General features: G+C 44.5%; 1 protein-coding gene across 4 annotated transcripts; it reads left to right on the forward strand.

The window, feature by feature from the left end:
* The first annotated feature begins 2,176 nt into the window (after positions 1 to 2,176).
* On the forward strand, positions 2,177 to 20,388 carry LOC115080718 (zinc finger protein 665-like). 4 transcript variants are annotated; one of them, XM_029585091.1, is made up of 10 exons: positions 2,177 to 2,578; positions 3,627 to 3,753; positions 6,933 to 7,046; positions 7,196 to 7,297; positions 7,616 to 7,698; positions 9,836 to 9,962; positions 10,712 to 10,825; positions 10,945 to 11,046; positions 13,821 to 13,949; positions 15,164 to 20,377. In XM_029585091.1, the coding sequence occupies exons 1-10, from the start codon at positions 2,555 to 2,557 to the stop codon at positions 17,698 to 17,700; spliced, it is 3,459 nt and encodes a 1,152-aa protein (XP_029440951.1). In that variant the 5' UTR covers positions 2,177 to 2,554; the 3' UTR covers positions 17,701 to 20,377. The 4 variants fall into 4 exon arrangements, with proteins under 4 accessions (XP_029440951.1, XP_029440952.1, XP_029440953.1 ...); XM_029585092.1 differs by lacking the exon at positions 3,627 to 3,753 and having other exon boundaries at positions 15,164 to 20,382; XM_029585093.1 differs by lacking the exons at positions 7,196 to 7,297; positions 7,616 to 7,698; positions 9,836 to 9,962; positions 10,712 to 10,825 and having other exon boundaries at positions 15,164 to 20,388.
* The last annotated feature ends 3,225 nt before the right edge of the window (positions 20,389 to 23,613 follow it).

The following is a 23,613-nucleotide window of genomic DNA, read 5'->3' on the forward strand; positions in this document are numbered from 1 at the left end:
TTATTTTTATTTCTCTTTATTCATGAATGTCAATGGGAAAACTACATAAATATTTGAATTTAGTATGTTTCTTGAGACATTCAATTTGCAATGTCTAATAGATTATCAGATTCTCTGCCTTGTTGACATTCTTTATACTGGTGTGGGGGGGGAAAATGTTTCGTTTTTCATTTCATTTTGTTTCATTTCTGTTGTAACTTGAGCTAAATATTTTTAGCTCACATAAGTTGGGCAATTTTTGAGCTTTGCATACAAGTGTCAAGCCAAAAAACAGGACAATGATCTGAAATTAAATTACCTATTCCTTCACTACTTCGATCATTAAATAATGATTCAGAGATGAAGATATAATCAATTCTAGATCTAGTTGGGTGAGTTTTGGCATAATGAGTGCAGTCTTGCTCTTCTGCATGGAGCACTCTCCAATTATCAATGAGTGAAAAAGTGTCACACAAAAAAGGAATACCATTCCCAGTTCCTATTTGCGAGCAGGCACCCTTACAGCATTTATCTAAATGATTGTGCGTAGAGTGTTTTTGACCCTCAAGCTCTGGAATTTGTTACCAGAGAATGTGGTTAAGGCCATTATTTGGATAAGTTCCTAGAGAAGAAGCCCATAAACTGTTGTTAATCAATAAGGAATAGCCACTACTAGGGTTCAAGTCCCACTGTCGCTCCTTGTAACCTTAGGCAAGTCACTTTATCCGCTGTTGCCTCAGGTATAAAATTACATTGTAAGCCCTGTGGCGATAGGGAAATACCTATAGTATCTGAATGTAATCCACTTTGATGTACACTTTGACGTGTCAAAAAGTGGAATGAAAAAATCTAAATAAATACTTGTTGCTGGTATTAGTTGCATGGATTCTCTTTAATGTTTGGGTACTTGCCAGCTACTTCTGACTTGGATTGGCTACTGTTGGAAATAGGATATTGGGCTTGATGGACCCTTGATCGACCTAGTATGGCATGTTCTTATGTAACTGCTGATGCCCTGCGAGGCACAGTGGTTTTCCACCAACTGGGCTCACCGCGGGGAGGGAGTGCCCCAATCACGGCTGCCCCAACAGGGACAATTAAGAGCATCTCGCAGAGGGTGGGAAACTACTGAACCCTATTATCTCCAGAGGGAACAATACATGAGAGTGCACCACCTGCAAAGCAAACACAGCGATCCCAACTACGGGGAGTACAGTTCCAGCACTGGGCAAGACACTTGCTCAGCTCATTGCCTCCATTCCCTTGAGCGAGACCCATTCCGACAAATCCTCTACTCAAGTAGCCATCCTGACAAAGATGTAAGCACTTTCTCCTGCTTATGTGCCCTTCTCTCCAGTTAGAAATTGTTTAACCTATCCTTTTCTAACAGCCTAGTTCCACTTTCCCTGTTATAATGTAACTTTTTGCTTTCTTTGTTAACTGGTTCCCCCTAGGTTATTGTAAACCGGTACGATAAGACCTTGTCTTGAGTATTGGTATATTAAAAGAATTTAAATAAATAAATAAATAAATAAATGTCGGGTGGGACATAGCCGGAATGAGAATCCCACCTAAAGAGGGAGGAGCCTCCAAAGGAGGTAAAAGGAAAGAAAAATTGAAAAATCATTTCCATAGCACTTTGGGAGATGAGATCCCCCCTCCCCGCCTCAATAACTGCCGCCTTGGTCCTGCCCTAACCAACTTATGGGTTGCTGGTGGCATTTCAAATGCAACAACCACGCCTGCACCCAGGAAGACCTCCCTCACTGGTCCTGGCCTCGGAATCGGGCTTTGATTCCTCCCATCTCATCCGCCATGGCAGAGCGGGTGAAAGAAAGCCCCCGGACCGGTCTCAGGCTCCTGTGGGGCCTGGCACCCCTCGCGCTCTCTTTACTGCACCGTCCTCGCTCACGTCCGCCCTATTTGGTTGGGTTTTGGGAACCTTTTCGCTATAACTAAGGACCCTTCCTAACTCCGACCCTTCAATGGTCCACTTTTGAAACCTATATTCTGGGGGGAAATACATAAGCCAGACGGCATGAAAAGAGGGTTGCGTTTCTTTAAATGTCCGACGATTCCCGTTAGAAATGGAAGTAAAGGGGGGGGGGGGGGGGGGGAGATCCCGCCCAGGCCGTTTCCTCTTCCCGCAGCCTCTGATTGGCTGCCTCCCCAACGCGTCATTACTCTGCGACTGCTGCCGAGAGACAAAAGGGGCCTCAACCGCCCCCTCCCGAGCCCCTAACCAGCAACGGGAAGTGGGCGCAGTCCCCTAGTTTGGCAGCCCTGAACCTTCCGTCTCTAATAAAGGAGGTTCGTCTGCTCCGGAGCTTTGCGGTGCTTTCTCGAGTATCTTCAAAACTGTAAAGAGCAGAAAAACCAACAAACTCAGTTTCCCAAGAAATCCCTGCAAGCCTCAGTCCCAGATCTGCAGAGGGAGAGCGGAGGGGCTTTATCCGAGATCACCCAGGAATCAGCCGCACCCCCTTCTCTCCTATTCATCTTTCTCAGCCTCTGAGCAGGAACAGGGAAATCTCCAGCCTGAATCCCTCCCCGCAGCTGCAGAATTTAGAGGGAAATGTCTGCCCTGCTCTCTGATCCGGTAAGAGATTCTTCTCTCTCCCCCTGTATACAGGACACCCGCACTTAAAGGGAAACTTATCCTGTGCAGCGCCTGCAGCCTCCCCTCCTCACAGCACAGGGCAAAGATCTTTACCTACAAGGGAAGGTTTGAGTTCTGCTCCATCTGAGATCAGCAAGAAATTAGGAGGGAGGGGGCAGCATGCAGACTTTCTCACATGTGCATGCACACATACACACTCATACATGCTGTTGCCTACTCATAAACACACTGGCTGATGTACAGAAACACAGACTCTTGCAAGCATAAGCACAGTCTGTTTCACCATTTCAAATCCACAGATGATCTCTCTCTCCCTTATCCATACACACTTTGTCAGTCACCTTTCCAAGCTCTGGCCCCAGCATTCCACTTTCCTGCCCTGACACACAACCCACCAATCTCTCCCTTCCACTTGTATAGCAGCTTCTGCTGTTGCTACCTCAGTCTTCATCTAGCCCACATTTTACTGATGCCTCCTCCTCCTGCTCAATCAATGAGCCCCTGAGATTTCCATTGTTTCTCTGGGGACCAAGTAATCTATTATAAAATATTGGAGATTTAAGAGAACAGAGCTGTCTTCATGCTATAATCTACTAGACAGCTGATCTCACCAACAGTTTATTTTTATGCACATGTAATAAATAGTCTTAATTCTGGAGCCATGAGCAAAGTCAAGGATGTAGCCCACATGCCCCCTTTATTCTTATCTAGGCCACTCTGAGCAAGGATAACGTGACCAGTTTTCACAATGCATGATCCTTCAATAATGCACCACAATAAAAGGTCTCAGGAAACCCAATACAATCCCACCCACAAAAATACCACTACCACAATCTGTGGGGGTTGGAAGACTAAACATAACACCTCTTGCCAGTTCTTCCCTTAAGCTTCATCAGGCAGGTAGTCTGCAGCTTCAGTGATGATGGTTCCCTGGGAAATTGCCCAAGTTATCCCATAGGTAAGACCCCTAATGATTATAATGAAGCTGGAGGCAGAGGGGCTGAGGGTGTCCTGTTTGCTGTTCCAGGCATTGGTCACGTTCAGGGACGTCGCTGCTTATTTCTGGGAAGTGGAGTGGGACATTCTGGGAGAATGGCAGAAGGAGCTGTACAAGAAGGTCATCAAGGAGATTCACAGCATCCTCATTTCGCAAGGTAAATCCTGCACTTACTCAGAAGTTGTGATTCTTGGCTAGGAATCAGAGAGGGAAATCCATCCTCCCGTTTTCCTGTGCCAGCTTTTGTTGTACAGAGAAGAGAGACAAACTCCAGCTAGGTTTGTACAAAGCAATAACACAGAGCAGCATCTCTTCTGAGGCCTGTAGCAGTGGTGTCTCTCATCCTGGGCCCTTGAGAACCACAGCAGCTCCTCTTGTACTTTGGATGGCTTCAGGAACCAGGTCCTAAAGTTTAGGTGGCCATGGGACTTGGCCCCAGGGATTTTTGCAGCCCTAATAAAACAGCAGCACCCTTCCTGCAATGGGTTATGGGTGTTAGATTGTAAACAAGGCATATATGTTAGCTCTGCACTAGATGCCCCTGCTGTACAACGTGTAACCCCCTTCAAGTTGTAATCAGACACTGCAGGTCAAATACCCCCTTTTTCCCTCTGACTGGCCTCTCTATCCCAGGACTTGGGTTTTCCTTTCTGGCTGGGATGACTCCTCTTCAGGAGGACATGTGCTGGCAAAGAAGAGTGGCAGCCGCATTGCCTCCAGCCAGGAGATTCATGAACAGAATTGACCGTACCATATTTAATCTTGATTCCGTGCGAGCCTGTACCTGTCTCACCTCACACAGCCTGTATAGGTAAATACACGCCCTGCTCACGCACGACAGTTCATATGAGACCACGCCCCCTTCAGGCGTTTTGGGGGGGGGGAGGGGTTGTAAACCTCTTTGAATTAACACGCATGGTCACGGTTTTACTTTGGGTACATCAAGCACTTGGTGAGTCTGAGACCACTTGTCCCTGGGATTTTTACACTTACTAGGTGGGGGGCGGGGGTCCTGCGATTGGCACGTATGGTGGAGCTTGCATGGGTGCCGCGTACACTGGTCAGAGCTCGCCTCCTGGCATTCTGCATGGGGTCTTTTTGGGGGGGGAAGGACTGTAGCGCACTAAGACTGAAAGGTCTATGCAGCGTCATCTCATCCAACCGTAGGTCAGTAACCCTGTGCCTCCAAGTGATGGCGCGATCCTCCACCATGCTTTTTCTGAGTTTAATATCGAACCTGAGCCACTCCCACCCACCAAAATTCTTGTGGCTGCGCGCGATAGTATCCTAGTAGTGAATCACACAGACTCGGCTCGGGTTGTTTTTTTCTCCCCAACACTTATCCTCATAAAGATACAAAAAGCAGAAACCCACTGATTCCTAGATTTAATGCTTGGTTTCTTTGCTTTTTCCTCCTCTCCCGAGGTCATCTTTGGTTTTGCCATTTTCCCCATCCTGATCTTAGATCAATGCATTTCTTGCTCCAGGTCTTTTTCTTTCATTTCTCTGGAACTCTCTGAGTGAAAGTGTTTACTCCACATGGTACTTTTTACATGGAGCTGACCCCCACCTGGTTATGCCTTGAAGGCCGTAGAAACTGATGGGAGTATTCCCTGTACGTACCTGGATCAGTCCAGACAGTGGGTTATGTCCCCAATCCAGCAGATGGAGTCAGCACAAGCTTTGAGGGGGCGTATCCATATATACTACTACCCCCTCTGCAGGAGTTCAGTATCTTCTGACTCCAGCAGATGTGAGTAGGGGAATCAGGCTTCCCCTCCTTTTCCTTTTTCTTCACTTTCTAGCTTGATTATGGCTTGTTGTTGTCTTTTTCTGTGGATCAAGTTTGTATTAAGTTTAAAAAAAAAAAAAAAAAAAAAAGGCAGAGTTCTTTCAACTTCTGGGGAGTGGCTTCTCTTCCTTGTCTCTTCTCTGCGGCCTTGCTGTTTATTTCTCGTTGCAGCCAGGGGTAAGTTTGTTTTTTTTTTTTTTTCCTTTGTACTTTTTACATGGAGCTGACCCCCACCTGGTTATGCCTTGAAGGCCGTAGAAACTGATGGGAGTAATAAATTACCTCTGAAAGGTAAAAATGAAAAATCTTATGAAAGATTCATGAAGTGTCACAGTTCGGGGAGGTGAGCCCTTGGGCCGCAGTAGGATTAGCACAGCTAGGTTCATGGATCAGGAGCCGACAGGCGGCAGCTGAGGTGTTACAGGCTACGGCCAGGGCGGATCAAGTCTAGGCAGAAATGGAAGGCAGGCTGAGGTGAGGGCAGGCAGAGCTCAGGCAGAGATGAGGAGATAGGCTGAGGGCAGGCAGAGACCAGGAGAGACGCTGAGGATCAGGCCAGGCAGGAGGCAAGGACTGCAACAGAAGTCAGGAACAGGAGGCAGGGTCAGAAGCAATGAAAACACCTTGGCAGAGGACTTTACAAAAGTGCCTGTTGCACTGAGCTTCCTTATAAGCCTGGGGGGTGCTGTTGTCATCAGCGGGTGCCACAGGAATTCCCGGCGGCTGGGCCTATAAGGCTAGAAGTCGCTGGCTTGTCGTAAGTCAGATCCGCAGAATGGAGCATGCTGCGGGAACCCTGTTGGAGCCGGCGAGGTATTTTGGTGAGCAGAGGATTACATGAAGCTTCTCTCAAACTTCCGCACATACCTAGCAGCCTTACTGTTAAGCAAGGAACTTAAACGCTGTGGCAGCTCATCTCTAGTCCCATGCCAATGATATTTCAGATTTATAGGAAAAGCAAATTGCTTTTTCATATTCAGATCTGCAAAATTATTTTTGTCTGACCAGATCTCAATAAACACACCGTAGTATAACATCTAAGATATGGGGAAACCCCTTTCCTCCCTCGTCATTAATTTGTAAGGTTGTAACCTGGCTCTTTTACATTGTCACAAAAACTTTATACACACATCATCCATAATTTTAAATAACGCCAGAGGCGACATCTGTAGCACATAGGACCTTCTTTATTTATTTATTTATTTATTTATTTATTTGAACATTTTTATATACCGGCATTAGTTGTGAACATCATGCCGGTTTACAGCAAACGGGTTAAGCTTGGAAATTACATTTTAACAGGGAAGTCAAAACTGGGAGAAAGGGTAACAAGAAGTAGATGAGAAGAGAAAGGATAACAAAACATGGTTCCTCAATGTGAGGCGACATGACAGCAATTCTACTTTACAGTGCTAGGGGGCGCTCCATGCAATGCAGACAGACAGCAAGGGGGAAACCTGAGCTGAGCAGCTCACTGGTCCTCCCCCTTCAGGACTTTTACAAGTATAGATTGGAATTGGAATTATATTATTTTTTATTGGCAGGATATTCAGTTCTGAACCCTGATGTGATATTCAGGATTAAGAAGGAAGATGAGAAATATTGCACTCAACCCTGTGAGCGGGAGGGAAAAGAAACCATGAAGGACCCCAGCGAGAGTAAGTAAATGTTCTGCATTTAAAGGCTTAGCGTTTTCAGATCCCAGGAGATGGGGCATTAACCTCATAAGATGTAAAATCCCGTTCCTAATATAACATTAGTAGGTCCTGGGTGACTCCTTCTAGCCAGGTTTGTTTTCTCATCCCAGGCCTTCCGGTCGTAACGTCTGTGTTCTCACTGAGCGTTAAACAAGAGGAAGATCTGCCCTCCATGGAGCCTCCTGAATCAGAGATTCCCCCTCCTGTAACAGGCGAGTATCCGACTCCTCCTTAGGTCACCCGGTGCCATTTTGTATTTCAGCGTTGGTGGGGCAAGAAGCTGTCATTCTCTCCCTGTTTCCCTACATTTGGATAAGGGGAGAGGGGCCACTCGATGGAGGTGAGGTTAGGCTGGCAAGGTTTTCATCCTGGTCTGCGGTGAGGTTGAAGGAATGGTGGGCGTGGAGGGGCGGTGTGGGAAAGAGGACACCGGTCACAGTAAGCAAGCTTGCTTTTCTATGCCTTTGAGAGTCTTCTGGAATTAGGCAATTTATAAATAGAACATAACAAATAAATACATTTTCCAACAGGCAGCCGAGCTTACAGTCCTAACCCTACCGTGGAGATTCTGAAAATGGAAGAGCCTCATGTCCGTGACCACTTGGGAAGAGCTGTAAGCAAAATATTCATTTTTTATGATAAAATCCTCCGTGCAGTTCCCCACGTGGCCCTGTGATCACCAGCTTTCCTCTCTCCTCAGATTCTTGGGGCTCAGTCTCAAATCTGTCTTGCTCAAATTGGATGAAAATGCCAGGATGGAAATTGCAGGAGTCTGTTATGGCGAAAATATGGTTAAAATGAGCTTTGCTGACCTCTGATAGCCGTCTGCACGTCATCCTGGAGGTCTGAGTTTCTTTGCTCCACCACTGGGTCCTGTTTGCTGATCACTGCCAACTTTATCCTCCAAAGCTGAGAGCACAGCGGCGATAAATTCGGTCGCTACTGCAGCGCTCAGCGGCCTGTTTTTGGCTTCTGTGCTGCTGTCTACCTCTTTGAATAAGACAACGCTCATTCTCTTTACATTTTTTTTCATGACTCCAGCAGTCATATTCTCATAAAAGTTCATCGATTGTTGAAGCCAAGGATCCTTATCTGGAACTATTCCCCTAGTATCCTAATTTACGGCTTAGATTGAGAGGGTTTAGGTGGCTGGGCCAGGGAGCAGAGAAGGTTCACATCTTTCTCTGTTTGCAACTTTTCAGTGCAGGTGAAACATAGTCCCTAGCTCCGAGGCCACGCCAAATGGTAAGAGTCCTGTTCTGCACCAATTGAAACGTCTTCATCGCGCCCCGAGGGAATCCAGATTATACAGAATTGCAATAATCCTAGCAGAGCTCAGCCACCAGCGCCTGTACCACCGATGATAGGTGAAAGAGCAGGATACTGTCTAAATATTAGACTTCAATAAGACGCTTGTCAGCACTTTTTCAAACAAAGATATGACTCAGAATTTAGTTAGAACAAATATAAATTTAATATTTCATATCTTTGGAAGCACAGATGCCAACCTTGCAAGACAGGCAGAGCAACACTGTGTCTTACAATCTCTTGTGAAAGCTGTTATTTTATACTTTCAACTATACATAGAAAATGCTTGTGAGAGGATCATTCACCAATTTGACAGTGTCATAACCTAACCTCCTCTTAACCTGAAAAACAACCTCCTCCCACCTTAAAAGTTCCTTTGTCTTAGCATTGCTTTGATGCACTATGTTTTCTTGTGATCTTCTGTGTTTTGTAAATAGATTGGTCTGTGTCCTGTTGTTGGTTCCAAGCCTTTAATTAGTCTTGACCTCCGGGAATCTCCAGTTCACCTGCAATCTTCAGTTCACCTGCTTCTTTCAATGAGATAGGAATCTGTGAGAACCAAGCTTGTATTATGGTTTAGATATTGCCATTGATAACCTCCTGGCCTTTAATTATAGGCTTTGCAGAGCCTACAGGTTTCTCAGATCTTTCCAAAGTCTTGAATCTGAGGTCAGTCAAAGGTTCACTGTATCCCAGCAGATTCAGTGTGAAGCAGACAGCTAAGGATTCTGGTACCAGCTGAATGAACCAAAGTTCTGAACCAAAATCTTCATTATATCAATGCTGGTGTACTAGATGTAGGTCGCCAGAAGTAAACTGCACCACGTCTGAAATTTGTCCAACCAGAGAATGGTCAAATATCCCTTGATCCCAAAGTTTTGGTCCGAGGAATACAGTGCAGTCTTAGATCCATTCATCTCGAATCTGGAAGTCCACATGGGGATCCACCAAGCTTCAGACTTGCCACTATTTTTTAAATTTTAGTCCTTTTTTTTTCCCCCCCAGCCAGCATGTCTTTGGTTCCTCTTCACCCTCTCCTAAAATTGGATAGACAGTCTGGATGTCATCTGCATAACCACATGCCCTTAATGACAGGACAGAAGGGGCCATATATAAATATGAAACTGGATCGAGCTCTGTGGTACCCGCTGCATCGTAGGTTCCAGGGGGCAGAGCCGTGCTGACCCGTGACCTCTCATTTATGATCTGCCTTGTGCAAAGTTAAATCATTCCAGCACTCTTCCCTGAATCCCCCTATCTTGAGTCGGTCTACTTCTAATTAATGGTTTACTGTATTAAATGGGTGGTCAGATCAAAGACAATAATCGCCATTCCTTGACCCTTACCTCCTGTCAAGTACAAATCATCTAATAAGGATACGGACACGTATTATAAAGAAGCTGCAGGGAGAGGGGCTGAGAGTGTCCTGTTTGCTGTTCCAGGCATTGGTCACATTCAGGGACGTCGCTGCTTATTTCTGGGAAGCGGAGTGGGGCATTTTGGGAGAATGGCAGAAGGAGCTGTACAAGAAGGTCATCCAGGAGATTCACGGCGTCCTCGTGTCAAGGGGTAAATCTGCCTTTTCTATCATCTCCCTCTAGACACGTTGCAGGATGGGTATTGCCATTTTATCAGGGCTGGACAAAAGCTCCTTTCCAGGTTCTGTGAGTACCTAAACTTTAGGACCTAGCATCTGATCTCATCCCAAATCCAAAAGGTGTTGATCTGGCTCTCCAGGGCCAACCTGGTGGGAATCTTATGAGGTCAACATTCAAAGCCATTTAGACATCTAACTCGCAGGTTATCCATTTAAATGGCATGGATTTGAATATGGAGCCACTTATCCAGCTAAAATCTAGCCAGATACAAAGATTTGGGGGAGGAAAGTTATCTGGCTAAGAGATCCAGCCTTGGGTGGCCGGATAACTCGCTACTGAATCAGATATTTTCAGAAGGGAGCCGGCTAAGTAGTGCAAAAATGTAAAAATTAAAAAGGAAGGAGCCTGCAGGAGCCTCTCCCTTCCCCCACCTAAATCAGTGTAAAGTATTGGGGAGGTTGGCCGGCCTGCATCGTCTCTGCGGCCTCCAGACCCGCCCCCCAATACCCAAACCAGCTGGATCGGGGAACTAAAGGAGAAGCCTAGGAGGCTCCTGAATAGAAAGGGCTCCACCAGAAATCCTCTGAGATTCAATTTTACTTGCGTCTCAGGCTGCAGCCGTCTCTTCTTGGCAATCATTGTCAGGCAAACCCCCCCCACCACCCCCCGGGGTTTCCCAAGTACAGTTCTGAAATGTAATTTTACTGTTCTTATTGCCAGGCTATTCAATTCTGAACCCTGATGTGATATTCAAGATTAAGAAGGAAGATGAGAAATATTGCACTCAACCCTGTGAGCGGGAGGGGAAAGAAACCATGAAGGACCCCAGCGACAGTAAGTAAATGCTCTGCATTTAAAGGGCTTTCAGTTTTCAGACCTAAAATCCCTTTCCTAATATAATATCAGCAGGTGCTGGGTGACTCCTCCTAGCCAGGTTTGTTTTCTCATCCCAGGCCTTCCCATCGTAACGTCTGTGTTCTCACTGAGCGTTAAACAAGAGGAAGATCTGCCCTCCACGGAGCCTCCTGAATCAGAGATTCCCCCTCCTGTGACAGGCGAGTATCAGATTCCTCCTGGGCGTCTTTACTAAGGTCAGCCGGAGCCTTTTAAGAGACCACTGTCCTCTCGCTTGCCACCATTGTCTGTTTCCCTGCTTTGGAAGGCTTGGGCTGGGACTGGGGCTGCTGCAGGGGCGGCCAGACGGGATCATGCGAGGTGAGAAATGATGGATTAGGGCAGATCAGTGCCCATTCCATGTTTCCCTTCCTGCTTTCCCCGTCCTCCCACGGAGCAGACCTCGCTGTACTTGACAGTGCTGACTGCGCCGGAGCTGAGCAGGAATCTGCTGTCATTAAAACATTGCACGGTTGTTCCTTTGAAGAGGTTTGAGCTCAGAAGCAGTCCTTAACGGATAGAAAGAAAAACCTGATTGCGCTGAGAGAGCTTTTTCTTCATCACAGATTCAAGCTGTAGGTTGAAGAACTGTTCAGAAATGTTTTGGAAGTTGACTACACCGTGTACCACAACTTAATTTTGTCAGTCTGCAAGGACAAATGTTTTGAATTGTGACACTTTTTTTTTTTTTTTTTTTAATGATTTATTTGACATCTAAAATTGCTGCTATTTCAGCTACATTTCCGGCCTTCCTAATTTGCCGGAGTCCAAGAAGATTTAGTGGTCTTGCTTTGACACGGCTTGCGAGATCCTGAATACAATCTCTGTGCTGAGCCCTGCCTTCTGTCCTGTGAAGGAGCAGCCCTGCACCCTCTCTTCAAGCTGTACGGGACCTGACATCTAGCTTGTTCCACCTTTTAAATCCCGTACAGGAAGTGAGCGTTCTGGGCAAGACCCTGCTGGCATCCAAAGTGTTCTGGCTCACGCCGCCAGCTGTGGAACGTGGGTATAATAGCGGGTGGGCGTCCTGGAGCAGGAGTCTTCACCTGAAGCAACCACAGTTCCCTCCGAGGTGAGCCCTTGTGTTCAGGTGGCCCGCCATGTCTTTTCAGGGGCTTTGCAGTCCAGAGGGCTGGAGCGTACTGGGCGTCCATGGCAGGACCACAGCAGGAAGGCAGAAGGCTAGAACAGGAAACCGGAACCAGGAAGGAAGCCAAGCAGCAAGATACACAGAGCGAACGCAACGCTGGGCTGTTGAGCCAGCAGAAGTGTGGCCAGTGGGGCTTCCTTAGATACTGCGTCTGTTAGGAGCCACACCTAATGCTGGTCCAATAAGTGCATGTTGAGGGGGAATGAGCTGCGTGGGCTGAGTGACCAGCACAGCAATTCCACTGCCTCCTGTTCGTTCTCGCTTTTTTTTCTTTAAACAAGCTTTAAAACTGCATCCACCGCTGTAACTAGCCCCGGAACAGAAATTCAATATTTCCCTGCATCCGAAATGCAGAGCTGCCAGCGGATCCAACACTGCCTTGTGGGTGATGAGGGATCTGGACCACCAGCCATACACCCGCACGGAATCTTGGAATGAGCTGCCATCAAGGATTACCAACCCCCCCTGCTTGTCTGCCTCAGGGCCTGGTGGGGCCACCCCCCCCCCCCCATTTATCTTCTCCCTTTCTTCCTTTTTATATCATCCAGACTGCAGGTTTTACACCATCTGCTGAGAGAGAGAAAAACTGAGGGACTGCTGGTGGCACACGTGGTTAAGTAGCAATGCCAGTGAAACTCTCTCTGTCTCCATCTGCTGGCAGGGAGGCAAAACTCCAGAGTCTGGACTGATCTGGGTACGTTCAGAGAACTGTCTGTTGCTTCTTCAAAAATTGCACCATTTACTTCTGTTTTATGGGGTCTGCGATTCCCCCCTGATATTCAGGGAAAGAATCTGAAGCTGCTTAACCATGAATACCTGGAGTATCGCATACAATACTCAGGAGCTTTCTAGTGTTCCCATCTAAACAGGCATCTCCCTTACCATTAAGACATAGATAAAATCTGTATAACTTAGGAAAAATGCAAGAGTATGTGGTTGGTTTTTACTAACCACTCCCCTCCCCAAAATCCATCCCAAAATAACCAACTCTGCAACTGCCAAGCTAAGCCCCAAAACAACCTGTAAAAAGCAAGATAAAAACTCAACTTCCCACAACCGGAAGCCCCTGTGAGAGGTTCCCAGGTACTGCGCCCGCACATTCCGTTGTGACCCTGAGCAAAGGACTCCCCTCCCCCACCTTTCCTGAACTGCCCCATTCCAGGGGCACCTCAGCCAAGCAAATGCAGACCGAACCACTTTCAAAATCAGCAGGTCCGCGCGTGGCCCTCGGCCTGCTGTAAATGGGGGCGTGCACATTTACGCTCATCCTTTCCAAACTCAAAAGTAGGCCTGTAAATGGTGTCTCCCCCCCCCCCCCCCCCCCCCCCCCCCCCCCCCGGGAATGCTTCTTTCCTATACCCTACATGTGCGCAGGAAATCACTTCCACATCTATTTTTACGTTCGCGAGCCCCAGGGCACTTTTTCTAAAAGCCCATTCCCACATGTAAAACTGGGATTTTACATAAGTAAGGCAGAACATAGTTTATGATCTGCTGCAGCTGGATGGAAAGCTTTCAGTTTGGGGGAAAGATCTTGCGACAGAAATTCTCAACACATTTATAGAGTAGCAATATCCACACCACATCTTTTTTGAGGATCATGCTCACTTCAGTGGTAAAATGATCAGAACACTTTTTTGTTAGATATCTGATGATGATCAGTACAGCAGCACCCCTCATTTAGTGCTTAGGATCACAGCATCATTCTGAACTCAATTGCATTGAGAGATGCTCTTGGGGTTTTCTTCTAAGCATATTGTAACAGGTTTTTTTTTCCTATTACAGGGTCCCCCAATGTGAAACCAGACATTTTAATTCGATTTAAGCAAGAGGAATTAAAGACTGAGCCCCAAGGTTCTGAGGATGGAGGAAACCTGAGGATCATAGGTGCATGGGAGGAGCTGCATGAAGCAGGTGATGTAACTTGGATTAAAGCTGGTGATGGGCTGAGCCAGACATTTCTCACGAGGATGCCTGCTCTACATCAGGCAAAGCAAGAAGGAGGCATTAAATTGAGGCTCCTGAATTCTAATCCCTGTTAGGTGGATAACTTGTCTGCTGTATTTTCATTATTTCTGCTTTTCTCCTTTCATTTTCCAATCTCCCTCTCATGCTCTGCCTCTTCCTCTATGCAGCAGTTCCTTTCCCTCTCTCTCGCCTTTTTTCTTGCCCTCCCTTCCCTTCATCTTCTTTCATCACTTGCTGTCTCTCCTCCCCATCCCATCCCTCACTATTTTTGACCTCGCTCAGAGCTGTTCCAAAATACCAACTCTTCCTCACTCCTGCCTTCCAGCCAAGATGGCCACCTAAGAAATGGCAGGATGGTGGAGCTCCTGGGCCCAACTACTTTTTGCCTGTTTCTCCACATTTCGCATCTTTTTTTTTTTTGTCGGACCTTTTGCTGGAGCACTCCGCTAGTGAAACGGCTGTGCTGCGTTGTGTCTGTTTACTTTACAATGTCAGTAAAGGTTACTCAGGGGCTGCATGAGAAAAGTTTAAGCCTGTGGAAACTAAGATGGTGACGGAACATGACCTTCCCTTAATGGCTTTCAAAGACGGCTTGCTTCAAGAAATTTCCAAGAACGTTTCTGCCACGATGGATGATCGATTGAATAAATGTCAGTGCGGAGCAGCGTACTAATAAAATCGACGTCACCGATTGGCTGCGTGGGACATAACGGCCACCCTCACCACATAAGTTGTCGAAATGAAGCAAGAAAATGTGCTTTTGGAAGCCCCTAGTGAAGACCAAGAAAACATTTACTGTGTGCAGTGGAGTATTTCAAATTTTCCATATAAAGGATGAAATTAATTATGCTTTGAGCGGACAGGTCTCCAGCAGGGCGTTGCACAGTTTGTGGTTAGAGACTCTAATCTGAGTAAAGAGACAGGAGGTGAGGATGAGATGCGCAGAACCAGCAGAAGAAGATCAGACATGGTCTGTTTCCCTTCTGTTCTTGCACTATGGCCCCCTGTTCCTGTCTGCTAGCAACACCACATCCTGTTATGTGTTATATGGAGCCTTTGCCAAGCAAAGGTATTTAAATAATCATATGGGGGATATTTTCCTTTATATGCCCTTCTCTAGTGCTGAAACATTAATGGTCTTGTTCATTTTTATCCAACAGATGATGGAATGAGGAACAAAAGTGAGAGGCAGAGTACGTGCGATGGGCAGCAAACGGAAGAATGGAAACATGAAGACGCCTCCAGAAACAGCCCAGATCCTTCAGCTGAGTGGAAAGGAGGTATCAATAGAGTGACACCATCCATGCTGAAAGAAGAAGCCCAAAAAGGAGAGACACAAAACTCATGTACTGAACAGGGGAGAAATTCCATTTACAGCCCAGATCTTGTACAAACTCAGAGACGTGATGGAGATAGACCATTTCACAGTGCTGATACCTGGGGAAACTTCACCACAAGCTCCCATTCCATTGATCACCAAGAAAAGATTGAATGTGAGAACAAGTTCACAGCAAGGTCAAGTCCCAAGTATATCCAGCAACTTCATAGAAGAGAGAAAAATTGTACAAGTACTGAACGTGAGAAGAGAGCTAAGGAAACAACATTTATAGCACATGGAACTGTTCACAGGCAAAAGAAACCTGTGAAATGTTTTGCCCACAGACCTGAGCTGGAAAGCTATGAAAGAATTCACTCAGCAGGAAGATCATTTCAATCTATTGCGTGTGAGGAAAGTTGTATAAAAAAGTCAAATCTGAGGAAACATAAAGAAATTCACAAACACGACAAGCCTTTTAAGTGTCCAGAATGTGAAAAAAGTTTTAGAAATAAGTCTTGGCTTACAATACATCAGAAAAGTCACAAAGGACCAAAGTCTTTTAAATGTTCTGCAGCGAATAAATATTTTACTAAGACACATGACCTACAACGACATGAAAGGAACCACATGCCCCATAAACTATTTACATGTTCTGAATGTGATAAATCTTTCAGTTGGAAAGCCAACCTGCAACAACATGAAAGGATCCACAGGAATGAGAAACCATATACGTGTTCTGAATGTCATAAATGTTTCAATCTGAAATCTAGTCTCAGAAAGCACGAAAAAATACACACTGGTGAGAAGCCATTTAAATGTTCTGAATGCGATAAATGTTTCAATCGGAAGGCTCATCTACAACGACATGAAACAGTCCACACAACTGAAAAACCATTTAAATGCTCTGAATGTGACAAATGCTTCAGTTGGAAAGCCAACCTCCAACACCATGCAAGGATCCACAGGAATGAGAAACCATATAAATGTTCCAAATGTGATAAGTGTTTCAGTCGGAAATCTAGTCTTAGAAATCACGAAACAAAACACACGGGGGAGAGGCCCTTTAAGTGTTCTGAATGTGATAAATGTTTTAATCTAAAATATATTCTTAGAAAGCATGAAAAAATACACACTGGTGAGAAACGATTTAAATGTTCTGGTGAGAAACGATTTAAATGTCCTGAATGTGATAAATATTTCAGTAGGAAATCCAATCTGCAACAGCATGAAAGGATCCACAGGAATGAGAAACCATATAAATGTTCTGAATGTGATAAATGTTTCAATGTGCTATCTAGTCTTACAAAGCACGAAAGAATACACACTGGTGAGAAACCATTTAAATGTTCTGAATGTGATAAATGTTTCAATGTGCTATCTAGTCTTAGACAGCACGAAAGAATACACACTGGTGAGAAACCATTTAAATGTTCTGAATGTGATAAATGTTTCAATGTGCTATCTAGTCTTAGACAGCACGAAAGAATACACACTGGTGAGAAACCATTTAAATGTTCTGAATGTAATAAATGTTTCAATTTGAAAAGTATTCTTAGAACCCATGAAAGAATACACACTGGTGAGAAGCCATTTAAATGTTCTGAATGTGATAAAAGTTTCACTCAGCGAACGGATCTCAAAAATCATGAAAGAATCCACACTGGTGAGAAACCATATAAATGTTTTGAATGTGATAAATGTTTTACTCGGAAATACTATCTACAAATGCATGCAGTGACGCACAGAAATGAGAAACTATTTAAATGTTCTGAATGTGATAAATGTTTCAGTCATAAAACACATATGCAGCAACATAAAAGAATCCATAAGAATGAGAAACCATTTAAATGTTCTCAATGTGATAAATGTTTTACACGGAAAGCCAATATGCAACAACATGCCATGACCCATGGGAATGAAAAACCATTTAAATGCTCTGAATGTGGTAAATGTTTCATTTGGAAAGCCAATCTGCATCAGCATCACAGAATCCACAAGAATGAGAAACCTTTTAAATGTTCTGAATGTGACAAGTGTTTCAGAGAGAACCGAAATCTTCAACGGCATGAAATGACTCACAGGAATGAGAAATTATTTAAATGTTCTGAGTGTGATAAATGTTTCAATCTGAAACATAATCTGAGAAAGCACAAAATTATTCATACTGATGATAAACCATTTAAATGTTTTGAATGTGATAAATGTTTTGTTCAGAAACACAACCTGCAAAAGCATGCAGAGACTCACGGGAATGAGAAGCCATTTAAATGTTCGGAATGTGATAAATGTTTCAATTTTAAATCTGATCTTAGAAAGCATGGAAGACTCCACATTCATGAGGGAAAGACTACCGAAATTAAATTTAATGGCCAAAGTTAGAATAAGTAAAATGAATTGGGCCATAATTCAAATTAAGGAGCCATCTATTGATATTATGGATACAAATCAGCCACAGTATTGTACAGTAAAAATTATCACTGAGAGAACCATGCCCGTAAGGATAAAAGGCCAGAAGAACAACAGAAAGATGAGAACTTCCACTTGCAAAAATGTAGAGAGGAGAAAATTAAATCATTGCATACAGAGGTATCCATTGTTAGACGTATACCTCAAAGGCTCTTGGATGATGAAGTACTGAGGAAAATCTAAGACATAATCCTAAAATATGCTGCATTAACAGAAGATCTTAGCTTCATATCATTTAATGATAAATTGAAAACACTGTGACGATATGAAGAAACCAGAAAGAGGAAACAGCAAAATGAAACATTTAAAGAGGATCCAAGAGTTCACTTGGGCAATGAGATAAAGTGGACTGTAAGAGGTGGCCTGAATGGGAGAGAGAGAGACACCCATTGTAAAAGCAAATTTTTGGTTTACTAAATCTGGTAAATATATGGTAAAAATCAGTCAAGACAAGTAGCATCACAGCATATATTACACAGATCAATAAAAGTAAATAGGGTTGCACAAATAAAGATAGGATTAAAGAGAGATATTGTACAAAGAAGATACAGGTTTATAAGAGATACCTCCTTCACAACTCTCGCTGTTGTGAGTCAACATATCTGTAAAGAAACTAAGAGCCAAAGCAGGCCAGTAGCCCCTACAAAATGGCTACTGGCGCTCTTCCATGGATCACTAAAGACACTTAACTGTACTTAATTTTATACACTCCTGTCTCGCTCTAATCCAGGGTTTGCAAGTTTAGTTGCTCTAATTAAAACTCACAGTTCAACAGGATTTATGGTTCTGCTATGGCTTGTTCGAGACATCCTGTGCCTAACTCCCAAAAGTTTAAGCACTGGCCTTATCAGTTAGAAAAACAGATGTCTCCTGTCTTAGCTCAGCTTGTTACTACTAGGCAGACTAGAGAAGAAAAACAAAAACAGGCTATGCAGCAGTTCAGTTGTGCACCATATATTGATCCAATTTATTAGTTTATTGATGATTGCTTTGTTTCACTATTAATCCCATCTTCATGTCATAAAATCTTCTGGTAATCTAAAATAACTCCCTAAATAATTTTATACATTCCACCCACCAATGCTTGGAACAAAGAAAGCACCCAAAAGCTTGTCAAGAAAAATGTGGATTTCTGTGATGCCTTACGTTATATTAGCAAAGCCAACTTAAATTAGTTTTTCTGTACTACTTGCATAAAAAAAATATCATGTATAGCAAATACATGCTCTCCTTCGTGTGAGTTCTCAGCCCTTGGTTTAAGTGGGGCTCTGTATATAGTAGTGGGCATAAGATGAACAACAATGCTTTTAAACTCATAATAATGAAGGCCACTCCAATGCAACATGCAAATCCTATGAGGAAATAGATTAGTACTTTTGTTTCTCATCCTTTAATCTGTTCCCATAAAGATAAAATAAAACATTTGCTACTCTGGTTCTGCTAGCCAGTCAGGGGCAGATTATAATTTTCTTCTAAGTGCTTGGTTAAATTTAAGAATTATAGGGGTACGATCAGTAACCTCTCCATCACACTGATGACCAAATGTGGTCTGGAGAGTATGACATAGGCCTCCTTGTGCCATTAACATCAAAACCAAAGCCAGTCTATGATCTTGGTAAGTATGTTATTGTAATTCCACTGTAAATTTTAAAAATAATTCTAAAATTATGGACACTTTGACCTCTAAGATTGTTCAACCTTCATAAAATACAGTAACACAGTATGTTTCTCAGTAAGTTAAGCATAAAGCTACATGCTAATAACTAACTCATTATAAACAAATCATAACTGTATGATGGTATTTTTCTCAAAAGACTCTTCCCACAAATGCAAACATGAGACATTTTTACGGGATGGAGTTTAGTATGATTCACTGATACTGAAGTACCTCAGTGATTTCTGGGTACTGCTGGAATACCTGGTTATGATATTGAATGGCACTAGCACAAATATTCGCAGTTGCAGCTTATAGGTCTAGCTTGTATGTACAGAGCAAAGAATCTGGGATTAGTATTACTATGTGTACAGATAGCCATTATGGCTAATGGTATGGAGGCATTCGATGATATATCAAACATGGGGTGGTATAATTAGAAATATTAAGAAAGGTAAATAATATCTCAAGAGTTAAATTCTGAAGGATTACTATTTCATGCTTACTACACATATGTATTTTACTATAATTATCATCACATGTGACATTTGTGAATGATTCTATGGCTAAGCATGTAAAATGAAATATAAAAAAAAAGTTAAAGCAAACAAACCAACCAGTTTCTTGTGTAGAATATTCATAACTATAACCATAGCAACAGTCCCAAAAAGTAGTAAGGCGAACACAAAATGTGCAGTACGGATAATCTTTTGTATCTGTGCTTGCATTAGGTCTTCTGGAGCAACAGATTCATTCTGATGACAAACAGGCAAGGAAACCCGCATAATGTCCCAATGTCTTTCAGCAGTGCCTCATGCCTAGTACAATGAGGGATAAAAGCACAGGGTAAGAAATCCAAGCTTTAACCCTATCAGTTTCTTTGTACACAGTACTGTTCCACATCTATTCAATAGTTTAAACACATATTCTAAACTTTTTCTCAGCATAACTATTATCAGACTAATTTACATTCCTGCACCATAAAGACAAAATCAATCTCTCTCTCTAGGCCAACATCCAGCGACAAATCTCTTCACATAAACATTTTCTTATTCTGCAACTTACAAGTTCCTTCACTAAATAAACAGTATCTATAATATTTCACTGCTATGCTATCAGCAGCACTTTGAGTTATTTTATTACAAGCTATTATTTCAACATCAGATACTTTGGTATTTAAATGATTGCACCAAGGATCAGGTAACGCATCCCGTAGATCAGTGGTTCTCAACCTTTTTTCGGCCGGGACACACCTGACAGATGGTTCTCACATGTGTGACACACTGAACATGTGACCATCACGGGGCAAAATGTAAATATACATTCTGCATCCTCAGGAACCCCCTCGACCCCCAAAAATGGGTGCAAAGCAGAACTAGGGCATTACCCATACAACTCACCATACAAAAAAAGATATTCTGGTTCTGATGACATCTCAGTAAAAGCAAAACAAACTCTCTTTACTGGCAGGCACAATACCCCGACCTTATGAAAAGACAGTAATTTACTACTACAAATATTTAACCAGGCCTTAAACACTAACACACCTACTATTAGGAAAACGGAGCAAGCCAAGCTGCTATAGATAGAAACCCACTTAGAAACAATTGTAAAACTATACTAATAAATGTTATAAAATAGCTGATGAACAAAATAACATCCAACAATTAAAAACTCATAAAAATGATTACACATTGTCCAAATATCAATAAAATATTTCAAAACAGCAGCCACATCCCATAATACCCAATAATTAAAATGGCAGTCAATCAAGAAAAATAAACTTTAAAAAGCCACTTTTACTTACCCTCTCCAGCAACTCTCCTCTCCTTTTCCTTGCAGGCCAAGGCCAAAGGCACTCACCAGAAGCAGCAGTGGCTGCTGAAGCTCTGACCTCACAGTCCTCTTCCTTATGGCCCACAACCAGTCACAACCTGTCTCACACAGACCAGTCACCTCCCTAACTCGTATCTCTTCCTCACACAGACACCAGTCACCTCCCTGACCAGTCTCTGTCTCTCTCACACAGACACCAGTCACCTCCCTGACCAGTCTCTGTCTCTCTCACACAGACCCAGTCACCTCCCTGACCAGTCTCTGTCTCTCTTTCACACACACCAATCACTTCGCTGACCAATCTCTGTCTCGCTCTCACAGAAACACATCACCTCTGACAGTCTCTCTCTCAATCACACACATGCTCTGTCACTTACATAGAAGCTCTCAATCACACACAAATGCTTTTGCTCCCATTCCACCACACACACACACAAAGCTGCCACTCACACACCCAGGCACCCATTCTACCACACACACACAAAACTGCCACTCACGCACTCAGGCACCCATTCTATCACACACACACACACACACACACACACACACACACAAAGCTGCCACTCACGCACCCAGGCACCCATTCTACCACACACACACAAAACTGCCACTCACGCACTCAGGCACCCATTCTACCACACACACACACAAAACTGCCACTCACGCACTCAGGCACCCATTCTATCACACACACACACACACACAAAACTGCCACTCATGCACCCAGGCACCCACTCCACCACACACACACACACACAAAGCTGCCACTCATGCACCCAGGCACCCATTGTACCACACACACACAAAGCTGCCACTCATGCACCCATTGTACCACACACACACAAAGCTGCCACTCATGCACCCATTGTACCAAACACACACAAAGCTGCCACTCATGCACCCATTGTACCACGCACACACACAAGCTCTCATTCATGCACCCAGGTACCATTCTACCACACACACACAGAGCTGCCATTCATGCACCCAGGCACCCATTCTACCACACACACTCATGCACCTATTCTACCACACACACACTCATGCACCCATTCTACCACACAAACAATCTACCACACACACACACACAAGCTCACATGGAGCCTCTTCTCATTGTTTGGCCCAATATGCCTGGCCTCCGCTTATCAGTCACTGCTGGCCTGACCTCCAGCGGCATGCAACGTCTCTCCAACCGCCTCTGGCGGTGTGCAGGGTCTCTCTGCTCTTCGTCCCGCCGGCCTGGCCTCTGGCGGTGGCGCACAGATCACTCTTCAGCTGCTGGTGGCGGCGCGCAGCGTCTCCATTCTTCGGCCCCGCCAGCGGTGCACAGGTCTCGCCAGTCTTCAGTCGGCGGCGTCACAAACCTTCCTCTTCCTCCTCCTGAGCCCATGGAATGTAAATCTGGGAATTCCCAGAAACTGGAGCTGATAATCCTGAGTGCGGTGCTCTCTCATCCTGCCTGGCACTGAGAGGATCCTCAGAGCTCTGTAAGTGCAGAAGAAAGGCTGGAGAGTGCTGGTGAAGGTGTATGGGTGAGATTTATCTGCATCGTAAAATGAAACTTCCCCTGCCTCATAGTCCAGGAGAATCTCTACTGCCTGGGGTCTCTCACTCCCAGCCTGGCACTGAGAGGATCCTCAGAGCTCTGTAAGTGCAGAAGAAAGGCCGGAGAGTGTGGGTGAAGGTGTACAGGTGAGATTTATCTGCATCGTAAAATGAAACTTCCCCCTTGCCTTGTAGCCCAGAAAATCCCCACTGCCCGGGGGTTCTCGCTCAGAGGGAGCCGGGTCTCAGAGGAGGTGAGGCCCCAGTGTTCCCCTCCAGTCCACTGAGGCCTCAGCTGCATTGCCAGTATCCCTCCCCAGGTGATGGTGTGATCCACCCCTTAATCCTCACGGAGCCTCTGCACACCCTCAGCTCCCAGAACACCAGGTTCCCCCCTCCCTATAATGTCTCCCTGTGCCCCAGGATACAGAAATAAATATCAAATCTCTGGGGCCAGTGGGACAGGTTCTGTCTTGTGTTTCCTTGTCTGACACTTTTCCCATACTGAGACAGAACGAGCCAGGGAGACATTAATAAACATGAGCGCACACTTCCCATTGGTTCCTCACACACCCAGCTTTCACTCTCATTTGTGCCTCACACAATTCTGACCCTCACTGATTCCCTGTACACCCCATCTCTAATCCCCATTGGTGCCTCATACTCCTGCCTCTAAACTTCATTGGCTGGCTTCTGAGTTACTTTGTGTATGAGAGGAGCTCTGTTATTGGCTGCCACTAAACTGACAAGTTCAGCCTTACCAACAATCCTATTGGCCAGCTGGCCTCCAG

Source organism: Rhinatrema bivittatum, chromosome 19 (genome assembly GCF_901001135.1).
Source record: "Rhinatrema bivittatum chromosome 19, aRhiBiv1.1, whole genome shotgun sequence".
Taxonomy (NCBI): Eukaryota; Metazoa; Chordata; class Amphibia; order Gymnophiona; family Rhinatrematidae; genus Rhinatrema; species Rhinatrema bivittatum.

What these genes read in the sequence shown, in the direction of transcription:
- LOC115080718 (XM_029585091.1), top strand. Translation starts at nt 2,555, where the DNA reads ATGTCTGCCCTGCTCTCTGATCCG. An exon ending in CGGCGTCCTCGTGTCAAGGG is followed by an intron (nt 9,963 to 10,711) that starts GTAAATCTGCCT and finishes TCTTATTGCCAG; the next exon opens with GCTATTCAATTCTGAACCCT. An exon ending in CATGAAGGACCCCAGCGACA is followed by an intron (nt 10,826 to 10,944) that starts GTAAGTAAATGC and finishes TTCTCATCCCAG; the next exon opens with GCCTTCCCATCGTAACGTCT.